Source organism: Phallusia mammillata, chromosome 1 (genome assembly GCF_965637545.1).
Source record: "Phallusia mammillata chromosome 1, kaPhaMamm4.hap1.1, whole genome shotgun sequence".
Lineage (NCBI taxonomy): Eukaryota > Metazoa > Chordata > Ascidiacea > Phlebobranchia > Ascidiidae > Phallusia > Phallusia mammillata.
This window is the reverse complement of record NC_137252.1, coordinates 7,998,920-8,018,852: the sequence shown is the minus strand read 5'-3', so window position 1 is coordinate 8,018,852 and position 19,933 is coordinate 7,998,920. Positions and strand designations below refer to the sequence as shown.

Below are 19,933 nucleotides of genomic sequence, written 5' to 3'. Positions count from 1 at the left end.
ACAGTAGCAAACTTCTCATTAATTTGAATTTTTCATACTTCCTTTCAATTGCATATTTTTGTCATGATTACATTTTGGGTTGATTTTGGAAGTCCACCGGTCCGCAAAGTTTGTTTTTTGAAGTTTACCGGTCCGCAAACTTAAAAGGTTGAGAAACACTGTCCTAAAGTATAGTTTGCAGTTTCAGCATTGAAATGTGAACTGTCCTCCATCAGGCAATTAGTCAAAGAGGTAATAAGATTAGAATTAGATCCCGAAAACATCATGGGCTGGATGAAGGCAGCTCTGTTATTTCGAAGACTTTATGTACGGCAATAAGTTGTTATGTGGGCAGTTACTACTAGATTTGAATTCTATGAACTGCTAGGTTTGTTTAATGTGAATTGTGAAGTGTTGTAAAAACATTGTTGCAAGTTAAATAATGCACTAGATCATTGGTTCTCAACCTTTTTTACTATGCGACCCCCTTTAGAGATTTTCTAACACCACGCGACCCCTTTACACGCGCACACAAGAAGTTTAACTATCAGAATGTGTTGATTGTGTTCATCACACATTTTCAATCTAACGTAACTGCAATAGTTCGGCGTTTTGCTATACTTCAGAAAACCCTTAAAATTGTGTTTGTGGCTCATTTTCACTAACCATTTCACTATATCGTGTTTTTTATGTTAAGCAAAGCCAAAAACGGCAATTATACAAGTATACAATCGCAAAAAAAATGTTGCGCCCGTTCTAAATCAAACTGTCGTGTGAGTTACTACGCTAAACAGAAGTCACAGGGAAAGTTTCTTTGATACGGATAAAATCATTCCGAGTTGGGTTGCGTCTTCGCGACCCCCTCAAAAGTGCTTGGCGACCCCTTTGGGGGTCGCGACCCCCAGGTTGAGAAACACTGCACTAGATGTATGAAACTTTGTGCATTTCTTAGCTACTGAGAATATTCAAAAATCGTTCAATTTATGTACCAAAATTGTGCAGGAACCCTGCATATGTTTTAAACTAGGTTGTTTTTGCTACCCTTGACTTTTGAAATTTTGTCTTACAACTATTTTTCTACTAAACATTAAAGTAGGATGTGCAATCTTGGCTAAGTTACAAAGTCAAACTAAGTATTTAACTGTTTAACTCTTTTAATACATTTTAGTGGATTAATTAAAACTGTCTGGGACAGGAGAATGTTTGTGCAGGAATAGGTTTCCCACCAATGAGATTTAGCTTTTTTAGATCAATACCTAAATTGTTTTATGACTCCCTTGTTGCATTGTTTTGTTCTAGAGTTTTAGTCTAGGGCTGTTTTTATTACAAAACTATTTAATACTGAGAGGTCCATAGAGGCATCAATCAGTTTATATTGTTTTTGTCACTCTCTCATTGGTGTCAGATTACTGTGCCATTACCTATCTTTGCCGCTTCTTGATGATTTACATAATATAGACCACAAAACACATGTAGATGACAAAACTGGAAGAATGTTGCCAACTAGATGTATTCTACCATTTGTATTAGACAGATGTTATTAGTTTATGTGGTTAAATGGATCAAAATAATTGCAAATATGACGCATATGTTACATTTAACAACAGTTTATTTGAGAGCTATGATAGCTATAGGATCAATGCTTACCTTTATATGTGCAAGAAATTTGTAGTGTTGCTGATTTTGACACACTCGGATAGTTGTGTACTCTGCACACTTGTTATGACTTTAACTAAGGGAGGAAACTATTGCTGCGTTTAATGTTTTGCTGTGACACACTAGTGTTGAATTTGCTATGGGTATACCTTTTAAGGTTATTCTAACACTTAAATCTAGCAATACAGATGTAGGAACGTTAACATCTTCATTTTTTGTCGTAGCGTTTTAGCAACTAGTTTTATTTTCACTCTGGTTGGATTGTTATGGCAACTTGATCTGCATTTTATCTGGGAATTCTTTGTTACACATCAACACAAAGCCAGACTTAATACCACACAAAAACAAGGGTATAAAGAAACATTATGGACAGAATAAGGCTTGAAATTGTGGAGCAACCTCAGCAACGGGGAATGAGATTCCGCTATGAATGTGAAGGCCGTTCTGCTGGCAGTATTCCAGGCGAAAACACAACTGCTGACAAAAAAACGTGGCCCGCTTGCCAGGTTAGTAACTTAAGAAGATTGTTTAATGTGAAATTTTTGTGGTTAACTGCATGTTTTTTTGCTAAAGCGCTTTTAAACCAAGCCATTATAAGTTTAGGCACTAGTTTGCTAAGCAAGTACGAAATACAAATGAAATAGTATATCTTACATGGCTCCACCCTCACTTTGTCAGTCCAAAACAACCTTTTACAATCAATAAAAACCAAGGACAAACAACTGAAAGTGTGTCAATAGTAAAACAAGTAAAGTAAAGCTGTACACAACAGTTTGCAATGACATTTTATGGTCAATACATATACAACATGGTTGATTTAGCCCAGTGGTCCCCAACCTTTATCAACTAATTCCTCACTTAACAATTCAAAACATTTTCATTCCACCCCAATATTCTACATAGTAGATGCTAAGCCATACAAAAATTATTTAAAATTGGGTATTTTATCATCTTTACAGGGTTTGTACCCAGAGCTAGAGTGTCTATTTACAAACCACAAGTAAATTCCTCCCCTCAAGTTTTAAAGTTCCTCCCTTATGAGGAATTCCTCTCTGGTTGGGATTCATTTTGGGATTTAACCCATCTCAAAGTTGCAAACAAATTTTGAGCTGAAGCACACAAACAAAGCTGTAAGGTTGTAATTTGCAAACATATGTGTCTGTTAATAGATTGTCAACTACAGTGGACTTGCAGTGATGCGGGTTTCGCTTGTATCGAAAGATGACCCCCCACGACCTCACCCGCACAGTCTTGTAGGAAGGGATTGTGACAAAGGTGTTTGCCAGACAAATCTTGATCCGAGCAACCAAATGCTTGGCACGTAAGTAAACCACAAACCTTTTTTTACTGTAGCCAAACCCTTTTTTGTGTTTGATTGTGGTTTGGCAGTGAAACGGTGTGAAGGAATTTGATATCGTCTGGCAGTTTTGTAATATGTAGTATATATAGAATCTTTAGTGCTTTTCTATGTAGTAGCAGTTGACTTTTTTTAAACAATTCATACCTATTTGCTGAATGTCATATTTTAACCCCTGTTTTAATTTAAAAACAAGCATCTCTTAAATCTTAAAATCCCTAGTTGGTTTGTGATTTAAATAAACTTTATACCAAGTATTTCCACATAAGAAAAGGAATATATATTAAAAGAATTGTTTGCAAAAACAAATGGTATCTTTTTTATTCAATTGTAAACTGCAGATTATATTTTTTAACTCCGTGCGACTTAAAATGGATACCAAGGGTGGCTTAAATTTTAATTTCTGCTACCTGCGTTTTGGTAAAATTTACATAAAAAATCTTTCAGCAGTTATTTGCCTGATTTATGGTTGTTGACCAATAGCTTACCACATAACAACAGAAAGTATTATGAAAGTAATATCTAATGCCATAGGCGCCGAGTTTTTCAAAAGTGAAAGGTGGTGGACATAAAATAATTATGATGACCACTTTATGTGATGTCACTTATGCTTGCAACCACAACTAACTTTCAATAGAATGCAATGTTTGTCAAAATCAGAAAAATATATGTTTGAAATAATGTTTAGTTCGCAATTGCAACACGTTGCTGTAGCATTTATCATTGGTTTAGCAGCGTTTAAAAAATATTTCGTTAAGATTAACACATTTGCACTGTACACAACAATAGCCCAACATTCACTGGCAGACAATAGTGTGTTTGACGTCATAAACAAAGCACTAAAGCTTTAAAAACCCAAGGTGGTGGCACCACCCCGGCGCCTATGTCTAACACCACAGTATGTGTCTTTCAATCGAGCAGGGCTTGCACTATTTTCTGAACACCTCAACATGCAACTTACATTCGAGTAAATTCGGTACACATAAAATGTCTGCAGATTAAATAGTCAATACATAGATCATACCACTTCAACCAACAAAACTGATGGTTTGTGTTTAGATTTTCAAACTTGGGCATTCAATGTGTGAGACGGCGAGAAGTCAACAGTTCCATCTTGGATAGGATACGCAACAACGTGAACCCATTCGACACAGTATTAGATGATGAAAGATCATCTGTGGATGTGGATCTAAACATTGTGAGATTATGCTTTGAAGCCTTCCTGCCTGACCACAGCGGACATTACACAATAAAACTGAATCCTGTGGTATCCAATCCCATCTATGATAAAAGTAAGGTCATTTTTTGTACCCACTGCATGTCTGTAATAAACAGGTGTAAAAGTCTATGTGAAAAATTTTCTCGTTTTTTGACACATATTAGATCAGTGATTCTTAACTTGATTAAGACCATAGACTACCAGTTTAATTGAATTAATATCGTGAACCAGTCTATTGTTAAGTAAGGATAAAGAAAGCATCCACAACAAGCATATTGGCTTAAATATATTTCTTAAATACTTAATTTGGAGGAGTGATATCTAACAACTGGCAGCTAACAATACATGGCCAATAACTTGGATAAGCCTTTTTGTACTGAATATTCAATAAATGATGTGCACTATTTCCAATTTATCACCAAATATAAGTATTGTTTTGTGGACCACCCAAAAAGTCATTATTAACCACACCAGTTGAAAATCACTGTATTAAATTGTTGTAATGAGAATGGCTATTATGAGATTAAAATGCTATGTTAACCTTTGTACAGGGTAAACACCATGTTGTTTTACATCAAAATTGTTTTGCACCAAGGTTAAATCAGGGGTTGGCAAACTTTTCTCTGACATGTGCCAATTTGCTTATTAAGTCAAAATAGTAATGACCTTACTTGTCAACATTTTGGTGTGTAATAGGGGTTTGGGTCAGAAGGAAACTTATACTTGCACTTCTATTACATCAGGACTATTTACATCATAACATGAAAACGAGTATATAATATAATAGTTAAGTTCGAAAAACTGGAATATATATTTGCAATTTGCTTGGTGTTACTCGAATAATTACCTTGCATATCAAATCTTGGCATGCTTGTCCCCTGGCTAAAGTAATAGGCCAAACCAATAAAATGATTTACAAATATTCCAATGTTTTGATTTTAAAGTTAGAAAACCTGACATCATGCTTGTAAACTTGTATTTGCAGAAGCCACCTGTGCAGGAATATTAAAGATTTGTCGTGTTGACAAAACACATGGAAGTGCCCAAGGAAAGGACGAAGTATTTCTTCTGTGTGACAAAGTCCAAAAAGGTTTGTTACTTTTCTTGCAAGTGATTTTGTAATTTGATGTTTTGTGACCCATATATTTTTTTGTCTTTGTTGCAGAGGATATACAAGTTGTGTTTAGCAAAGGAGATTGGGAAGCTCTTGCAGAGTTTTCATCAATCGATGTGCACAGACAGGTATTGTGCTAACTGTTTTTTCAATTTGTGTTGATTTTGGTTTTGTCAGACTAGCCAGTAGAATTTGTCTTGAAATAGAATCAAAATACTGTATCTTGAAATATGCTTCTGGAGTGGTTTGGTAAGCAATACATAAAACTAACAAGTCATACTTAAAACATCAATTGGTTTTAATTTACTGTTATATGCTTGGCAACACATATGCTTTCACATACACCTAACAGTTTATATTCTGTTCAATGTGTTTATATATTGTTGCTTTTTATGTATATATTTTACTAAAAATATAGATTTTTAACTGTCCACAATACCTGTTATCACCTTGGTTACTGTATTGTAAAATCTCTAACACTAATATGCAATGCAGGTTGCTATCGTATTCCGAACCCCACCTTTCAAAGATCAAAACATTCAAGAGAGTGTTGAAGTTGAGTTTAAGCTCCGGCGACCATCCGATGCTCAAGTCAGCAAGTCCCTGCAGTTCACCTACCTTCCCATGCAACACGGTGAGTGTAACCTACAAAGTTGGCGCTTTTTTTCGTCGGGGAATGTCTCAGACAGCTCATTTCTTTGGCAGCTTTGCTTCTCAGTAGATAGTGAAGAAGCAGGACCAAAGCAGAAGAAAGCCTGCCGCGTTTTTTGCTCACCGGTCCTGCTGGACATGTTAGATACCTCACGTGGAGGATGAAATGTGCCCATGGCCCTTTAACAATGCAAACTTTATTGGGCATTTTCGTTTGCAATATGAGATTGACTTTCTACAAAATATGCTGCTGAAACAGCATCATTTCAACCTGTGTTTTAGCTTTTCTACACAAATTCAAAATTGCTTTACTTTTTATTAACAGGCCTATTTTTGCAGGCCTGCATTCAAAATATGGTTTTGTGCAGCATTTTTGTGTTTGTCCTTTTTTTATCGATTTCAATTTTTACGTCTCAATGAACAACGGCTGTGGCCATTCAGATGCACTTTAAATAAAATGTGTTTCCGTGCCTTAGAACAGTAAGCAAACAATAGATGTTTAACATATTGATTTATTTAGCAATGGCAGATGTGCCATAGGTGTGCTAGGGTGCGTGGTGAGTTCGAATTCCAATTTTTCTCTTCCCTATAGATCCCTGCTAATCGGGCAGTTTATTTGCAGAGGGAAAACACAAGATTTTTCCGAACATGCCTACGCCTTCATCAAGTAATGACGGCAGACACAGGATTCGAAGCGCCATCGAGAAAAAGTTTAAGGAATCAAATAAACGTCTCCATTCTGGCTTCCACCGACCTGGTATGAAAAATGTTGTTTTTGTTTTATGTGAAAAAATGTTGACTTATAACTTTGGCTGTAGTCTAAACTAGTGGGTATTATAATGATCTATTTTAACTAGATTCCCATTGGTAAAATTTAAAAGTGTTTCAGAAACACTTGTTTTGTAAACATTCCAGATCTGTTTTCTAAATATGTTACGTTATTTAACACATTTAATTTTGTAGGTCCATCACAAATTGTAAAACCACCGCACAGACCCCCTCCACCTTGGATGTCACAACCAGGCCCATTTGAAGTCAAAACTGAGCCCCAATCTCTCGGTCAACCGTTTTTCCCTACTCCTTCTTCTCATCCGCATCCAAGCTCACATACTCCCTTCAACAACCATGATATGCCTCCCAACATGTTTACCCCAACTACAATTCATCCATTTGATGCCCAATTCCAAGATTTTCCAGACCCAACTTCCCAAATTATACCACCCTTTGATCCACAGACCTTCACAACCTTTCCCAATGGCGGTATGACACAAGAGAAATTCCCAAGCGTTGGACCTGAAATGACTGCAGACATTCTCAAACAAACTGAGCAACAGCCTTCAGATGTGGATTTTATCGACGACCTTATTAAAAGCAAGCTCAGTATTGACTTTGATAAAAATCCGGCGGAAGAAGCACAAATGAGCATCACAGACAACACTTTCCAGCCCAACATTACTTCACACAACCAGCATGGCTTTCACACACCTAACATGCCCGGAAGCAGCTACCAAGTGATGCAACCACAAGGTGGTATCATGTCTCCACCTCAACAAGCCAATATGATGTCACCGCAAACAATTATGTCTCCACCTCCAACGCTGACGCCCCTACATCATCAACCCAACAATGTGAACACGCCCAACAACATGAATCCACCCAATCACATGAACCAACCACCCATGATGAGCAACTTTCTACCTTTCAATCGCTTTCACACAAACAACAATAATAACCTATTTAACTTCGACATGCAACTGCCACAGCAAGGCGATCCTGACCCAGAAATTGCAGACTTCCTTAAAGGAATATCAGACCCTTGATTTTTGTGCACTTGAAAGTGTGGGACCAGGCTTGGAATCAGAGAAACAGCTTGTTGTTGTAGAGAATCATGGAAGATTGAACTGCTTGTTTTGTTTCTCTCTAATTGTGTACCTTGCAGTAGGTGTGTACATGTACATATTTGAGATTTTACATGCAATGAGTCTTATTTTTTTTCTGTAATGTTCCACATCGTGTTGCAATTTTTGTAAATATATAGGTTGCCAATGAAAAAAGAGAAAGGTGCTTCAAGGTTTAGGCTAAAATGCAGTTTGGGTTCAGCATAAAATAACAATTTTCCAATACTTTAATTCCCCCTAAACTTTTTGTCTTCATAAAAAATCCTTGGTTGGAAGCAAAAGGTGTTTTGAAAAAATATTTCAATGAAAACCTGGAATACTCAACCAACAGATTAAGTGTCATAAAGCTGATCCTGGTAGTCTACAGGAGCTAAAAACGGTTTACAATTTAGGCAAGGCAGTAACAGTACACATTGATTTTAAAAACTCCTTGTTGAAAGGGAATTTAAAGGTTTTTGAATATTGGACAACATGGTTACAGATTGTTTGGCAAGGTGAGAAAACATGCACAGCTGCTGCTTGTAATGAAAGTTTACAGTTTTGGTATCTGCTAAGGATGGCTGACACGAAAAAAGCTGTGTTCAATTCCAACCAGGTAGATGATAGCCTACACGTTTAAACATAAGAAAGTAGGATGATTCTTTGGTTTTGTTTTCCTGAAGCAACAAAAAATGGGTTTAAAAAGGCTGTAAAGGGACAACACAATACATTCAAAACACTTTTTTTATTGTACATCATTAGCAACAATGTTAAGAAAAATATATAAATGCATGAATATACTCAAACAAACAACACTAGATTAGCACATCTTCTTTACTGTTTAACAATTTATTTGTTAATTTGCGAACGACCTTATTAAACAATATTTGGCTTGTTTTCCAACAAAACCGAGCTAGTTAGTATCTTTGTGAAGTACAAGCAACACAATAAAAACATTGTTGAAAATATAAAATATTAAACCCAAACTGCAACTGTTTGGGCTTCAGAAAAAGCAGACAGTGGTGCAAAAACTCCCCTGACATTTTTTTTCTGCAAATTTCTGTCTTAATAGTTGGTCCTACTATCAAAGTAGGTAACAAACAGCAAAAAAGGCTGCATTCACTTGCAAAACGGTACAGGTGATTCACCTAAGTAAAATACCTCACATCTCTTATTTCAGGAGTGCAGTTGTTTACATATAGATCATTCCAATATTATTTAGTATTTATATCCTGTTACTACCATAAAATATCACCAATCCACAAAAAATGTTAAGCGAGAGTTTAAAAACACTGTATAACAAAACATATAGCATTTTGTTAAAATTGAAACCAGGTAAATTTGTTAACTTTTGCTGGTTAAAAAATGCAAATTTCAAGGGGAAAAAAACAATATAAAGCTTGGATATATTGAAGAAAGTGATCCATTGGTTTTTATTCAATTGTCTTTCCTTTACATGGATTGCACTTTAACAGCAAACATAGCAACTTGATTTTCAACCTCTTTCTTCAACACATTGTTTGAGGCATTGGGATTTGCTTTCACATAAGCAATGATGTTTGCTGCACACTGTGCCTAATACAAAAAGGAGTTGCATTATAAGTTACGTTTGTTTATCTATATGTGAGGCTGATCTAAAAAAATGCTAACTAACAACTAGCAATGTACTAGTCAAACCATGCAAAATATTGTAATAAAATATGTAATCAATTAAATGACCATGCAAACACAACTTATTTCAGTTGTTAAACTTGTTATTTTCCTTGAGTACAGAAATAAAAATTATGCAATATGCTTCAAAATGTGCAATCTCTGAAATATGTACACCACTTAAAAAAAATAAATGCCTGTGTTACAGTAGATTGCAGATTCCAGCTTAATGAAATATATTATATTTACATGAAGCTTGTTCATTGCAAATTACATTGCTTGCATTTAGTTTATACAGACTAATTAGACTGTGTATTTTAGAGTAGCCTGTTGGTGGTACAGTTTGCAGTTTGTACATACCCGGTATTCATCAATTTTTCGTTGACCGCTTACTCTTTGATAAACCTCGTTGCCAATTCTGAGTGCAGTCATCAGCTGGTAAAACGGCTTCGATTCGTCCCCATTCACAAGGTAATTTCGCTGGGCTATCTACAAAAAAATATTATGTTAGTTTTCTTATGATCTTTAATACAGTATGTTTGTAAATGAGCACAGTGCAAATGCAAAGTTAAAACTGTATGTGATTGTGAGTATTTTTTGTGATCTAGTAAATGCAGGTATACCTGTTGTAAAAACTCCAAGTTGTTTTCTAGTGACTTGTCTTGTGAGAGCTCCTTCAGTAATCCCGCCATAGTTTCCTGATATATTTATACTTTTTTACGACTGTAAATAATGCAAGAACGGTAAAATAAAATATATTGGATAAGCTTTTGAACAAAAAATACAATCAATTTCTTGAATTTGTTACAAAAAGTTACTTTTGCAAGCATAATACACCTAAAATTACAACAACAACAATTTATTACAACAAACAAAACCCAAAGGCTTAAAGATAACACAAAATACAATAACATAGATCTTCCGTATATTTCCATTAAAGCCGTAAATTTTCCACTTGGTCATGTGATATGTTGCAAGTAAAGGAAAATGAATCTTCCCTCATCCGCTTTATTTTTCGTCGTCGTTTTGGTGTTCTTTCTTTTATTGTTCAAAAAATATCGCCTTTAATCAGGTTTTGTCGAACCTCGCTTGACTCTGTGTGACCTCGCTTGACTCTGAATCAAGGTCGAAAAAGAGAGAAGTGCAAAAAGGGACAAAATGGAAGCCGAAACTAGGGGAAATAAGTTTAAGAAATATGGACAAGCGACTGGTTAGTTAACAGTTAGTCATCAGTGTGTGTAATTTTTAAACGGCATCACATTTTGCTTTCAGTTGCAGCACAAAAGAAACACCCACGAGATGCTCCTGCAAACAACAAAATGATCAAACTTGTAATTCTTGCAGTCGGGGCCGTTGTATGTATAGGTGGCATTGTTGCTTTGGTGATAGGTAAGTGACTTTTCCTGTACCAAAACAAAACCTGTTTTCCCATCATTCATCATACACATGTACGGTGTACCCAGGCCTCTAAATTAGGGTTGCCATATTTTGTGATACACAATCCCTGACAAAATTTATCTCAGTTGCGTTAACCCAGTGGTTTTCAAACTTTTTCGTTATTTTCTCTAAACGGTCCCTTTGCCATTATTTCGAGGGCTTGTGGTCCAACATTTAACGTTAAACATTACAATTTGTGCGCGAACAATTGCATTTTTGTTAATTGCATGCAATAAAGCCTATTGTTTAGCAATGGAGACGGTCGATTCTCATATTCACTTTGATTTAAACTTATTCATTTGCACAAACTGACGCCAAATAAGAATATAGAATTACTTCCACCTTTTTGCGGTCCCCGCAAAATTGCCTCACGGAGCCCTAAAGGACCGCGGACCCCAGTTTGAGAACCGCTGCGTTAACCTTTTTGCGATCCAAATACTTGTATTCGGGAATAAATTTAGAATATTCGGAAGTCACACGGACAGCAACACTAGAAAACGTTCGATACGATACTCTGATCCTTGTCAATTTACTTTCTGCGTAGGCTTCTGTTTAGTTACGTTTATAAGGCTAAACTCACTACTCTCACTATCCTTGAAACAATAAGCACATATATCAGGTCGCCAACCTTTACCACTCTAAAAACCATTCAGACCAATATCAAATTTTCACACACAAAAATCCCTGGGAGCCGAGAAGGCCTTTTTAAATTTGAAATACAATGCCACTGTAAAAACGTTTTTATAACTAACGAAATTCGACTTTTGGTTGTTAGTTGGTTCCTTGCATATTATAGGTGGATAGTTAAAGCAAATGAAATTTCCCACGTCCCCACGTTAGCATCGAACGCTGTGTTTTCTTGAGACGCGGATTTTTATTTGTGCATTTAACGCGTATTGTTAGACGCCCTCAGTTTACCTCTTTACGTTCATGGTTTGAACGCGGTTGTAGCTAACTACCAGAAATTTTCTCCGTTGGTGCATTTATTTCTTAGTATATCTATATTTTTTTCTTAAATTCCTTACTTTTAAGTACATTTTAACATTTCTCCCTGACGCAAATTTAAACCATGAATTCCCTGACATGTCAGGGAAAATCCTGACGTATGGCAACCCTACTCTAAATAAATCTTGCAGTGTGCAACTATTTTAAAGGGGCTATAAGTGTCAGTTTGTTCCTGACGAAAATTATGCAAAACGGGAAGAATCATGTCAGTTCTTCCAAAACATTGTTTTCAATCACTTTCTACAACAAGTTTGCATAGAATGTTATGCGACTTTAATAATATGCTTTTCAGGCCACCGTTTTAATCTTGCATAAAAGCCTATCAGGGGGCTTTTAGACTAAAAGCTTTTAGTGACGTAACGATATTAATTGCATTGTTGTTCTTGTTAAAGCCATCACAGCTTGTTTTGTTGTTTATCGACAAAATCATTCATGACACTGTTACAAAGTTAATAATTTGGCCGCAGGTGTTTTTTTTTGGTTCAACTGCGGTCTTTTGACCAATGCAGTTTTTGACTCCTAGCAAACACAGCTTGTTTTAACTTTCAAAGTTTTTGTTTAAACCCAATCAGTCAACTATTAAATTTAGCAAATCGTGTCGTTTTAGCCAAAAAGTTTGCCCATAGGTAGGGACCTAGAGTGGTGGTTCACAACCAGTGGTACGCGTACTAGTATTAAAGCGCGACAGCATTTCTGGTGGTACGCGAGCACTTTTGATTATTTTATTTAATCCGTATTTTTGCACACAAACCGCTTATTCTAACATAAAACGTTTGTTACTTAAAACACCGGGTTGCGTATCACTTGCTATGTGCTGGTGCAAAATTAGGACGCTAGTAGCTTCTTGCAAACAAACTGTTTTGTCTGGAATTGTTTCGTCACAGCTAACACAAATCATTATGCGCTGATCATTAAAATAGTGTTAATGCAATTAAGGTGCACTGCAAGTGCAAAAAGCGCATCGAATTTATTACTCTAAATCTAAATAATGATCGTACAATGTCGAAGCTAAAACATAACTTACGAAATATTGTGTCAAATGACGTTTTGCCTCGCATTGATCAGCGGCTGATAAAAAGCAAGCAGTAATAGATTGTTCATTAGTGTTCTGAGCTACTCGTTGTACTGCATTCATAAATTCAGAATGTAATAGTTTTCTGATTGAAAATGTTCCTTTCTAAGCATACGCGGTGACAAAGCAAATGTTCCTTTCTAAGCATACGCGATGACAAAGCATATAGTGGTACACGACCACAGAAAGGTTGGAAATCACTGACCTAGAGGTTGCATTGTCACAAGCTTGCTTGACAACCTTTACCTTGTGAATCCACAACACAGATTAATGATCATATTACTCCGCAGCGTCGACTGGTGGCGACACTCCCATCAACTATGACGAACCTCAGTCTTTGTTTACGGGCGACATTCAATTTGAAGAGTCCGAGGATGACTTTATCACGTGGAATGACGACTACACCAATCTGAAGTCGGCAAGGTCACAAGAGTTCATCAATGATATTGGACCCAAGGTATGGGCAGTACCGGTAGAACTGTTTCAAAGGTCTGTCAAATGAATGGTAAAGTGACTTAGTGAGCATTACGAACAAGATGGTAGACGTAATTTTAATTAGTGCTGCCTCGACAATCACAGGGCGTTACACACTGTTATTGTCGGAGACAGCATCGAATGTGATTGGCTGAGCGCCGAATAATGGCCTATAGGCGCAACATAAGTCGCCATGCGTTTGGCACAAAACTGGTGTATTCTGGTTATGGTTGTTTAGATTAGTTTGGTTTTTTTCACATAAGTGACATAACAATAAGAAAAAATCAGGAACCAAACTCTTGGGTGTTGGGTAAAAAAAGTCCTTTTCTTTGGTTTGGTGGTTTAAAGACTCTAGATCAGTGGTTCTCAAACTCGGTTTTCGGGGCCGCATGCGGCTCCCAACTACTTATATTGCGGCTCGCACCAGACCTCAGACATTGCTATTTTAGCTTTCAAAGTAATAATCTTTATTGATTTTCTCAAGGTTTCGTTTTTTTGCGGCTCCCTACACACTTAAAAAATACCATTTGGCCCCGACAATAAAAAAGTTTGAGAACCACTGCTCTAGAATCTAGATTGATTTACAAATTTTCGCATTTATGTTTTTTTCTGGTACTTTTCCTGGAATCTGGCTCGGGGATTTGCGAAACTCAAGCGGGAAACGCGTTTGCTTTTTTCTAAACGATAGATCAAACCATACTAGTACAGAAAACCACAGTTTTTAGGATATGTAGCAAGATCATTTGCTTGTAAACCTAGATCCGATCGGCAATAGAGACCGAAGGATTTGCCATCGACGACGTAATTGTGACGTCACTCGAGAAAGCCCCTCCCGTGACAGTGGTAAGGAAGGAAGTGGTAAGAGGATCTCCATCAAGACCGGCGACTGTCAACATGCTTGAATCGTTCACGACCGAAACCAAAACGGTGAGCGTTTGTTTTGGAAAGTTTCGGTTCAATTGTGAATGAAGTTATTTTCGGGTTGAAATGTCTCATATTAGGTGTAGTGTTACTATTGAAATACGAGTAGTATCTATATCCCTGTTACAGTCTTTTTGACTCTGTTTTACCAAACTAAAACGCTAAATTAAAAAAAGCACGTTTTCACAAATCCATCGGTTTTGAGTTTTTTTTAACAATGTGATGCAAATATGGGCACTAGTGTATAGTTACATAAAAAAAGCTGAAATATTTTAACCTGACCTATGGTCGAACTGGTAATCCCCCACTACGAAGCTGACATGTGCATCATACGAGGCGCAGGCGACGGTGCTTGTGAATCGACTTCGACGGCCTCGGTTTTATTACTTCACAATAAAATTTGATTTCATGTGACAGTACCCAGGAATTAGTTATGTGAGAGCTAAACTCCGGGCAAGGGCAAAGCCGTCGAGAAACGCAGCCACTTTGGGCAGCTCAAGACTTTGGCAAATCGGCGACATCGGAAAATTGTTGGGCACGCGACTTGCCAGCTCCGGATTAAGAGGTGTCACGAGAGAGTTTCAGAGTAAGTTAATGTGAATCACCGATATAAGTGTTCCAATTTCAACGTTTTCTCACTTACAGTCAGCGAGCCATTCCAACACGCGGTCGAATCACTAATTGCTGAAATACCATCCGCTGTCACAACACCCTTGACACCTCAATTTGATTCAGGTATCCTTTGCCCTCCGTTGTAAAATCCTGTGTCGTTGGGTGAAGCTGCTAACATTAAAACTCGTACTATAAAAGAACTTGTAATAACCGGTAGGTGGTAATGGTATAAAATGGTAAATGGTAAAAAGGGGCGAAAAATCTTTCAGGCCGGAACAGGGTTAGTTTTGGTACAATTTTGCACCCCAACCCAAATAGCCTTAACCGTCAGCATTTTTTACGAAGGTCGAACATGACCCTTACGAGTACGGATCCCGGGCAGGGTTTTAGTGACTATGACCATTCGGCCAAGCTTCTGCCACATCCCCATTTTTTTTTTTTTTTCACGGGGTTCGAACCCAGGATACTCCCGGGGAAGAATCCCGATCAAGGTTTTTTAAGTCTGTATGTGGGTCAGGCGCGCCAGGCCATTCGGCCAAGTATTTTCACAGGATATTTTTGTCTTTTGTTCACTGCGCCACCTATCGAGATTTTAAATTATTTGTCTCATGTAATCTGAGTTTTATGTTAGTTGTGGCCATACATAGAGAAGCCATAAGCTTTCAGTCGAGTTTCGTTGCAAGCTTTGCAGCGCGTAGCCAGTAGCCTAAACTGCTTCCTAAAATAACGATTCCCCAAGTTAAGTGATATCCCAAACCAATTCTCATACAGCCATACTATTTTTTTCTCAAAAAAGTGTGGGTTGAATACGCCACTGGTCCCATGTTCACGTCAATCTATAGTCGATAGCCCCATGTGTAAAGTTATTGTGTTCGTTTAATGCAGGAGTTCCCTGCTCATGCGAAACCTCAGCTGCCGATCTGTCGGTTAACCATCCCACGTCGATGTGTGTGTGCGATAATTCCTGTTTCGAAGGTAGTCACCAAATATACGGGGGAGTGGATAACAGGTTTACCTGCGAAGGAACTAATATATGCGTCACCGCTTACTATGCTGGCATCATTGGGGTAGGTTTTAAAGTCAAACTTTCGTGCATTTGCAGTGTTTGTGTGTAGATGTGTGTGTGTGTGTGTGTGTGTGTGTGTGTGTGTGTGTGTGTGTGTGTGTGTGTGTGTGTGTGTGTGTGTGTGTGTGTTTGTTGGTTGCATGTGGAACAAGAAAATGGCCTTGGTTGTGTCTTAATTTTACCACAGGGGACACGAACTAACATAATAACTAATCACATACGTCCTCAAATTTTATAAGCTTGACTGGCATAACATGAAAGAATATTACACGGGCCAATTCTGAAGCTTAGGATACCTTTGTCTTACAGCTAAATGGCGGTGAAGTTGAAGTGATATACAGTGGTAAAGGAACGATTGGAAAAGGAGAAGATTTGCTTGGCTACACTGTTCACGAGGTCGATATCAATCTGCCAATTTGTACGTTTAAAGGTAACGGGTCAATTCATAATTGTTGTTCACACGGTAAAGCAGGTTTGTGTTGCCACATAAAAGACATTTGCATGATATTATTAAAAAAAAAATAATGTACAAAACATATTTTTACTTAAATTAGCTATTGTTATCAGGCATTATGTATAAACGAGTATTGCTTTTCCAGCAGTTTTATTATGATCGACGTTTTGACGTCTCATACAAGACGCCTTCGTAAGGACAATGACGTATCTTGCAAGATAGTAAAACTGCTCGTTTATATTTGCACTAAATTGCGCAAAAACGCTCATTTTACCTAGAAAGTCTACTAACACCATAACTCCTGTCAGTCGCACGTTTAGCTAATTTTCGATAGGTGGCGCAAAGATCACGAATCTTTTTGAAAACGGTTTATCTCAAAATATGCCTACGGTTAGGGCTATTAGGGTTGGGGTTATGTATTATCATTAAAATTTCAATAAAACTAACCCAAAAATTTGGTTCCCAATGTAAAATTTTCAAAAACTTACTTCCCAACCCTACCCCTATTTAGCCGCTAAATAAATAACTCAGCTCCTGCGCCACTTATCGAAAATTAGCTAATTGTGCGCCTGATGTGAGTTATGATGTAAGTAGCTCTACCATTTTACCTGTTCATCCATGTCTGCATAAATTCTCTCCTTTCGACTTTAGAGGCGGGCAAAGTGATCACAGTAACTACTCCAGCCAGTCCAAAGGCAGCAGGATTTCACGTTCCCACTCCAGCATATCCCCACATACAAGCCGAGTCGGATGGACTAAGTACAAGTTTCCGCCCCACACAGTACAACCCATTTGACGGAACAGAGCACATTGTAGTTCATGCGCAACATAGAAGCATCGCCGGCAAGCCAGCTATTTTCCGGTAAGTCGTGTTATATAAAAAAAAGAACTGGGGATGCCATTAAATGTGCTGTTTCATTCCTCTCTCATTTCAGGTCAGAATACAGCAATGTCGAACATAAGGATGTTGCAGATATGAAGAAAAAAATAGAACCTCAGGTATTTTAAACGCGGCCACTACATTCTATTAATGTAAACTAAAATAATAACCAAAACGCTTCAAAATTAATTTCCTTTACAGTACAAACGGATTTTTACAAAACTTGGTATCACCGTCGACAGCATAGAAATTCGCCAAGCTGTGGAACCAGAAGATAAAAACGGAATTATTTTGGGATTTGCAGTCAATGGAAACGCGAAGGCCATAGCTTCGGTAACTTTCGTGTTTCTGTGACAGCTACTGCACCAAACTGGAAAATCCACTAACGCAAGAACTCACACCAGACATGTTTGCTAAATACTCTTAGGTGGCGCAAAGAGCATTCGCGAATATTCAAAATGCAATTTGTGTAAAAATGGGCAGGAACTTGGCTGAATGGCCTGGCGCGCCTGAACCATAAACACACATAAAAAAACTGATCGGGACTCGTCTTTGAACCCCTTAAAAAACCCCAAAATGTGTAAAATGCTGAAGATTAGGGTTGGTCTGAGGTTTCATAATAATAATAACAATGAAATCAACCTAAAAGCCCAGTTCCTTGCGTTAAATTTAGTTCTCATGCCCAACTCTGTCTCACTGTTAGTTAAATAACTCCGCCCTTTACGCCATCAGCAAACGTTTCTGTTGTGAGGTCTTGTGTTTAGGTCTACCCGCCAAACTGTCCGACTGGTAACATCCTAACCAGTGTTACTCAATCCTAAAACCAATAATGCTTATCTTAAAGAAAGTAGTCCGAGATCTAAAAATAATAAGAGCTTAACTATCATTTATCGTAAAACGATATCAAATAAATTATTTTGGGTAACAGTTCAACTTGGCCTGTCTCTACCAAATACTAAAAATGCGGTGGTACTAAATACGGCATGATATTACATGTTATCACAAGATAGGAAGTTGCAAAGAACTTGAACATGCTCTCGCGAAAATTATTTAATTTTGCGGACTTTTGAAGAGCTGGCGGTTAGAGCTCTTCGGGTTGGGCGAGGTTTGTGATTAAAATAGTGCTAGGTATTTAGTACCACTCCTAAAAATGTCAAAATGTGTCACACTCAAAATGGTTGCGTTAATTTTTATATTACTCAGGCCTTAACCAGAAACGTGCACATTCTTTTTGGACATATATACTAGCGTAGCCTAACTGCCATCACAGAAATATTGACGTAATTTAATAAACTTTAACAACTTTACAGAGCGTCCTTTCCGTTTGGCAAGGGTACAACCAGTTTCGTGCAAAAACAAGACAAGCCTTCGGTGAAAACGACTACGCCATTTTGCGCAATATCAGATGTAAGTATCTTTATGCATTTCTTTATCGAACATTACAATAAGTGTAATTCCGTAACTGTACTGTTTTCTTCTAAGTCGGACGAGCAGTTTTGTCAGCTCTGAGCACCAGCAGTTAAGGATGTCACCCATAACTCTTTCTCCAGGGAGTTTTATGCTTTTTGGTATTGTTGAGTTGCATTAAATACGTGTTTTTTTATTTCGCGCTTGTACCGTTTGCAGGGCAGTTTGAAACAATTTCAAGACAACTACAGAAGCATTGGAGTTACGAGTTTTATGATGCAAACGATCAAAACTTAACAGAAGCACGCGTCTGTGGTTTGCGAACACGACGTTTTTCATCACCTTTGCCACATACATGACCTAAAAAAGCAAATAATGGCTCACAAAACAAATTTTAGATATTCTTAAGTCCTTTTTGCCTGTTTTTTTCAAACTCAAAAGTTCAAAATGCCAAAATTATTTAAGTCAATGGTGAGTACTAGGGATGGGCCGAGCCGAGCCAGAACCCAAGTACTCGGTACCGAGCATCGCTGTTTTTGATGCTCGGTGCTCGGCCGAGCAGTTGCACAAACTGACCCGAGCATTAAATTTGCATATTCATGCCCTGCTAACATACACAAGCAGTGTTCTAAAGGGCGTCTATGGACAAAAACGGATGATTTTTCAAATGTATTAGATGGTGGAAAGACGCGTGTTTTATGGGCATGTACAGCTAAATAAAACACCGCCGGTGACGTAAGAGACCTTATAGAGCTAAAACGTAGAAAGGGGCTTTTTTGTGACGTCATAATGCACCGAGCGTGCTCGGCCGAGCACCGAGCGTTAAAGTGAGATGCTCGGTGCTCGACCAAACAGAACATGTGCAGTTTTGGCACATCCCTAGTGAGTACAGTTTAAAATGTTCTACTAGTCCTTGTTGGATTACACCATTCGTTGGACCAGAAAAAAAGGCATTTCCAGTTGATCGAAAGGTAGAGATTTTACATGAAGCCTGTTCATTGTAACGTACATTGCCTGCTCAAGTTGCCGAGGCTGTGCAATTTGGAGTGGCCTAGCTGTGGCGCATTTTGTGGTATAGGCCTAGTTTGTACATTGGACCTGG

General features: G+C 37.7%; 3 protein-coding genes across 3 annotated transcripts; 2 read left to right on the top strand and 1 right to left on the bottom strand.

Annotated features, from left to right (window-relative positions):
• Positions 1–1,838: 1,838 nt before the first annotated feature.
• On the top strand, positions 1,839–8,018 carry LOC145219810 (uncharacterized). The gene is made up of 8 exons (XM_080087121.1): positions 1,839–2,141; positions 2,805–2,956; positions 4,052–4,284; positions 5,197–5,301; positions 5,377–5,453; positions 5,821–5,959; positions 6,599–6,733; positions 6,940–8,018. The coding sequence occupies exons 1-8, from the start codon at positions 2,001–2,003 to the stop codon at positions 7,794–7,796; spliced, it is 1,839 nt and encodes a 612-aa protein (XP_079943247.1). The 5' UTR covers positions 1,839–2,000; the 3' UTR covers positions 7,797–8,018.
• A 561-nt stretch (positions 8,019–8,579) lies between these two features.
• Positions 8,580–10,245, bottom strand: LOC145219853 (uncharacterized). The gene is made up of 3 exons (XM_080087164.1): positions 10,127–10,245; positions 9,864–9,992; positions 8,580–9,428 (listed from the first exon to the last, which is right to left on the bottom strand). The coding sequence occupies exons 1-3, from the start codon at positions 10,193–10,195 to the stop codon at positions 9,306–9,308; spliced, it is 321 nt and encodes a 106-aa protein (XP_079943290.1). The 5' UTR covers positions 10,196–10,245; the 3' UTR covers positions 8,580–9,305.
• A 361-nt stretch (positions 10,246–10,606) lies between these two features.
• On the top strand, positions 10,607–19,027 carry LOC145219832 (uncharacterized). The gene is made up of 13 exons (XM_080087143.1): positions 10,607–10,713; positions 10,776–10,892; positions 13,308–13,474; positions 14,251–14,418; positions 14,830–14,998; positions 15,058–15,147; positions 15,910–16,091; positions 16,400–16,520; positions 17,196–17,406; positions 17,480–17,543; positions 17,626–17,757; positions 18,735–18,831; positions 18,907–19,027. Exons 1-13 carry the CDS (start codon positions 10,662–10,664, stop codon positions 18,945–18,947), a joined length of 1,611 nt encoding a protein of 536 aa, XP_079943269.1. The 5' UTR covers positions 10,607–10,661; the 3' UTR covers positions 18,948–19,027.
• The last annotated feature ends 906 nt before the right edge of the window (positions 19,028–19,933 follow it).

Coding starts and splice junctions, on each gene's coding strand:
- LOC145219810 (XM_080087121.1), top strand. CDS start 2,001: ATGGACAGAATAAGGCTTGAAATTGTGGAGCAACCTCAGCAACGGGGA. Junction 2,142..2,804: donor AAACGTGGCCCGCTTGCCAG/GTTAGTAACTTA, acceptor GTCTGTTAATAG/ATTGTCAACTACAGTGGACT. Junction 4,285..5,196: donor CAATCCCATCTATGATAAAA/GTAAGGTCATTT, acceptor TTGTATTTGCAG/AAGCCACCTGTGCAGGAATA.
- LOC145219853 (XM_080087164.1), bottom strand. CDS start 10,195: ATGGCGGGATTACTGAAGGAGCTCTCACAAGACAAGTCACTAGAAAAC. Junction 9,993..10,126: donor ACTTGGAGTTTTTACAACAG/GTATACCTGCAT, acceptor ATTTTTTTGTAG/ATAGCCCAGCGAAATTACCT. Junction 9,429..9,863: donor GAAAAATTGATGAATACCGG/GTATGTACAAAC, acceptor TTTTTGTATTAG/GCACAGTGTGCAGCAAACAT.
- LOC145219832 (XM_080087143.1), top strand. CDS start 10,662: ATGGAAGCCGAAACTAGGGGAAATAAGTTTAAGAAATATGGACAAGCG. Junction 14,419..14,829: donor TCACGACCGAAACCAAAACG/GTGAGCGTTTGT, acceptor TTCATGTGACAG/TACCCAGGAATTAGTTATGT. Junction 16,092..16,399: donor ACTATGCTGGCATCATTGGG/GTAGGTTTTAAA, acceptor TTTGTCTTACAG/CTAAATGGCGGTGAAGTTGA.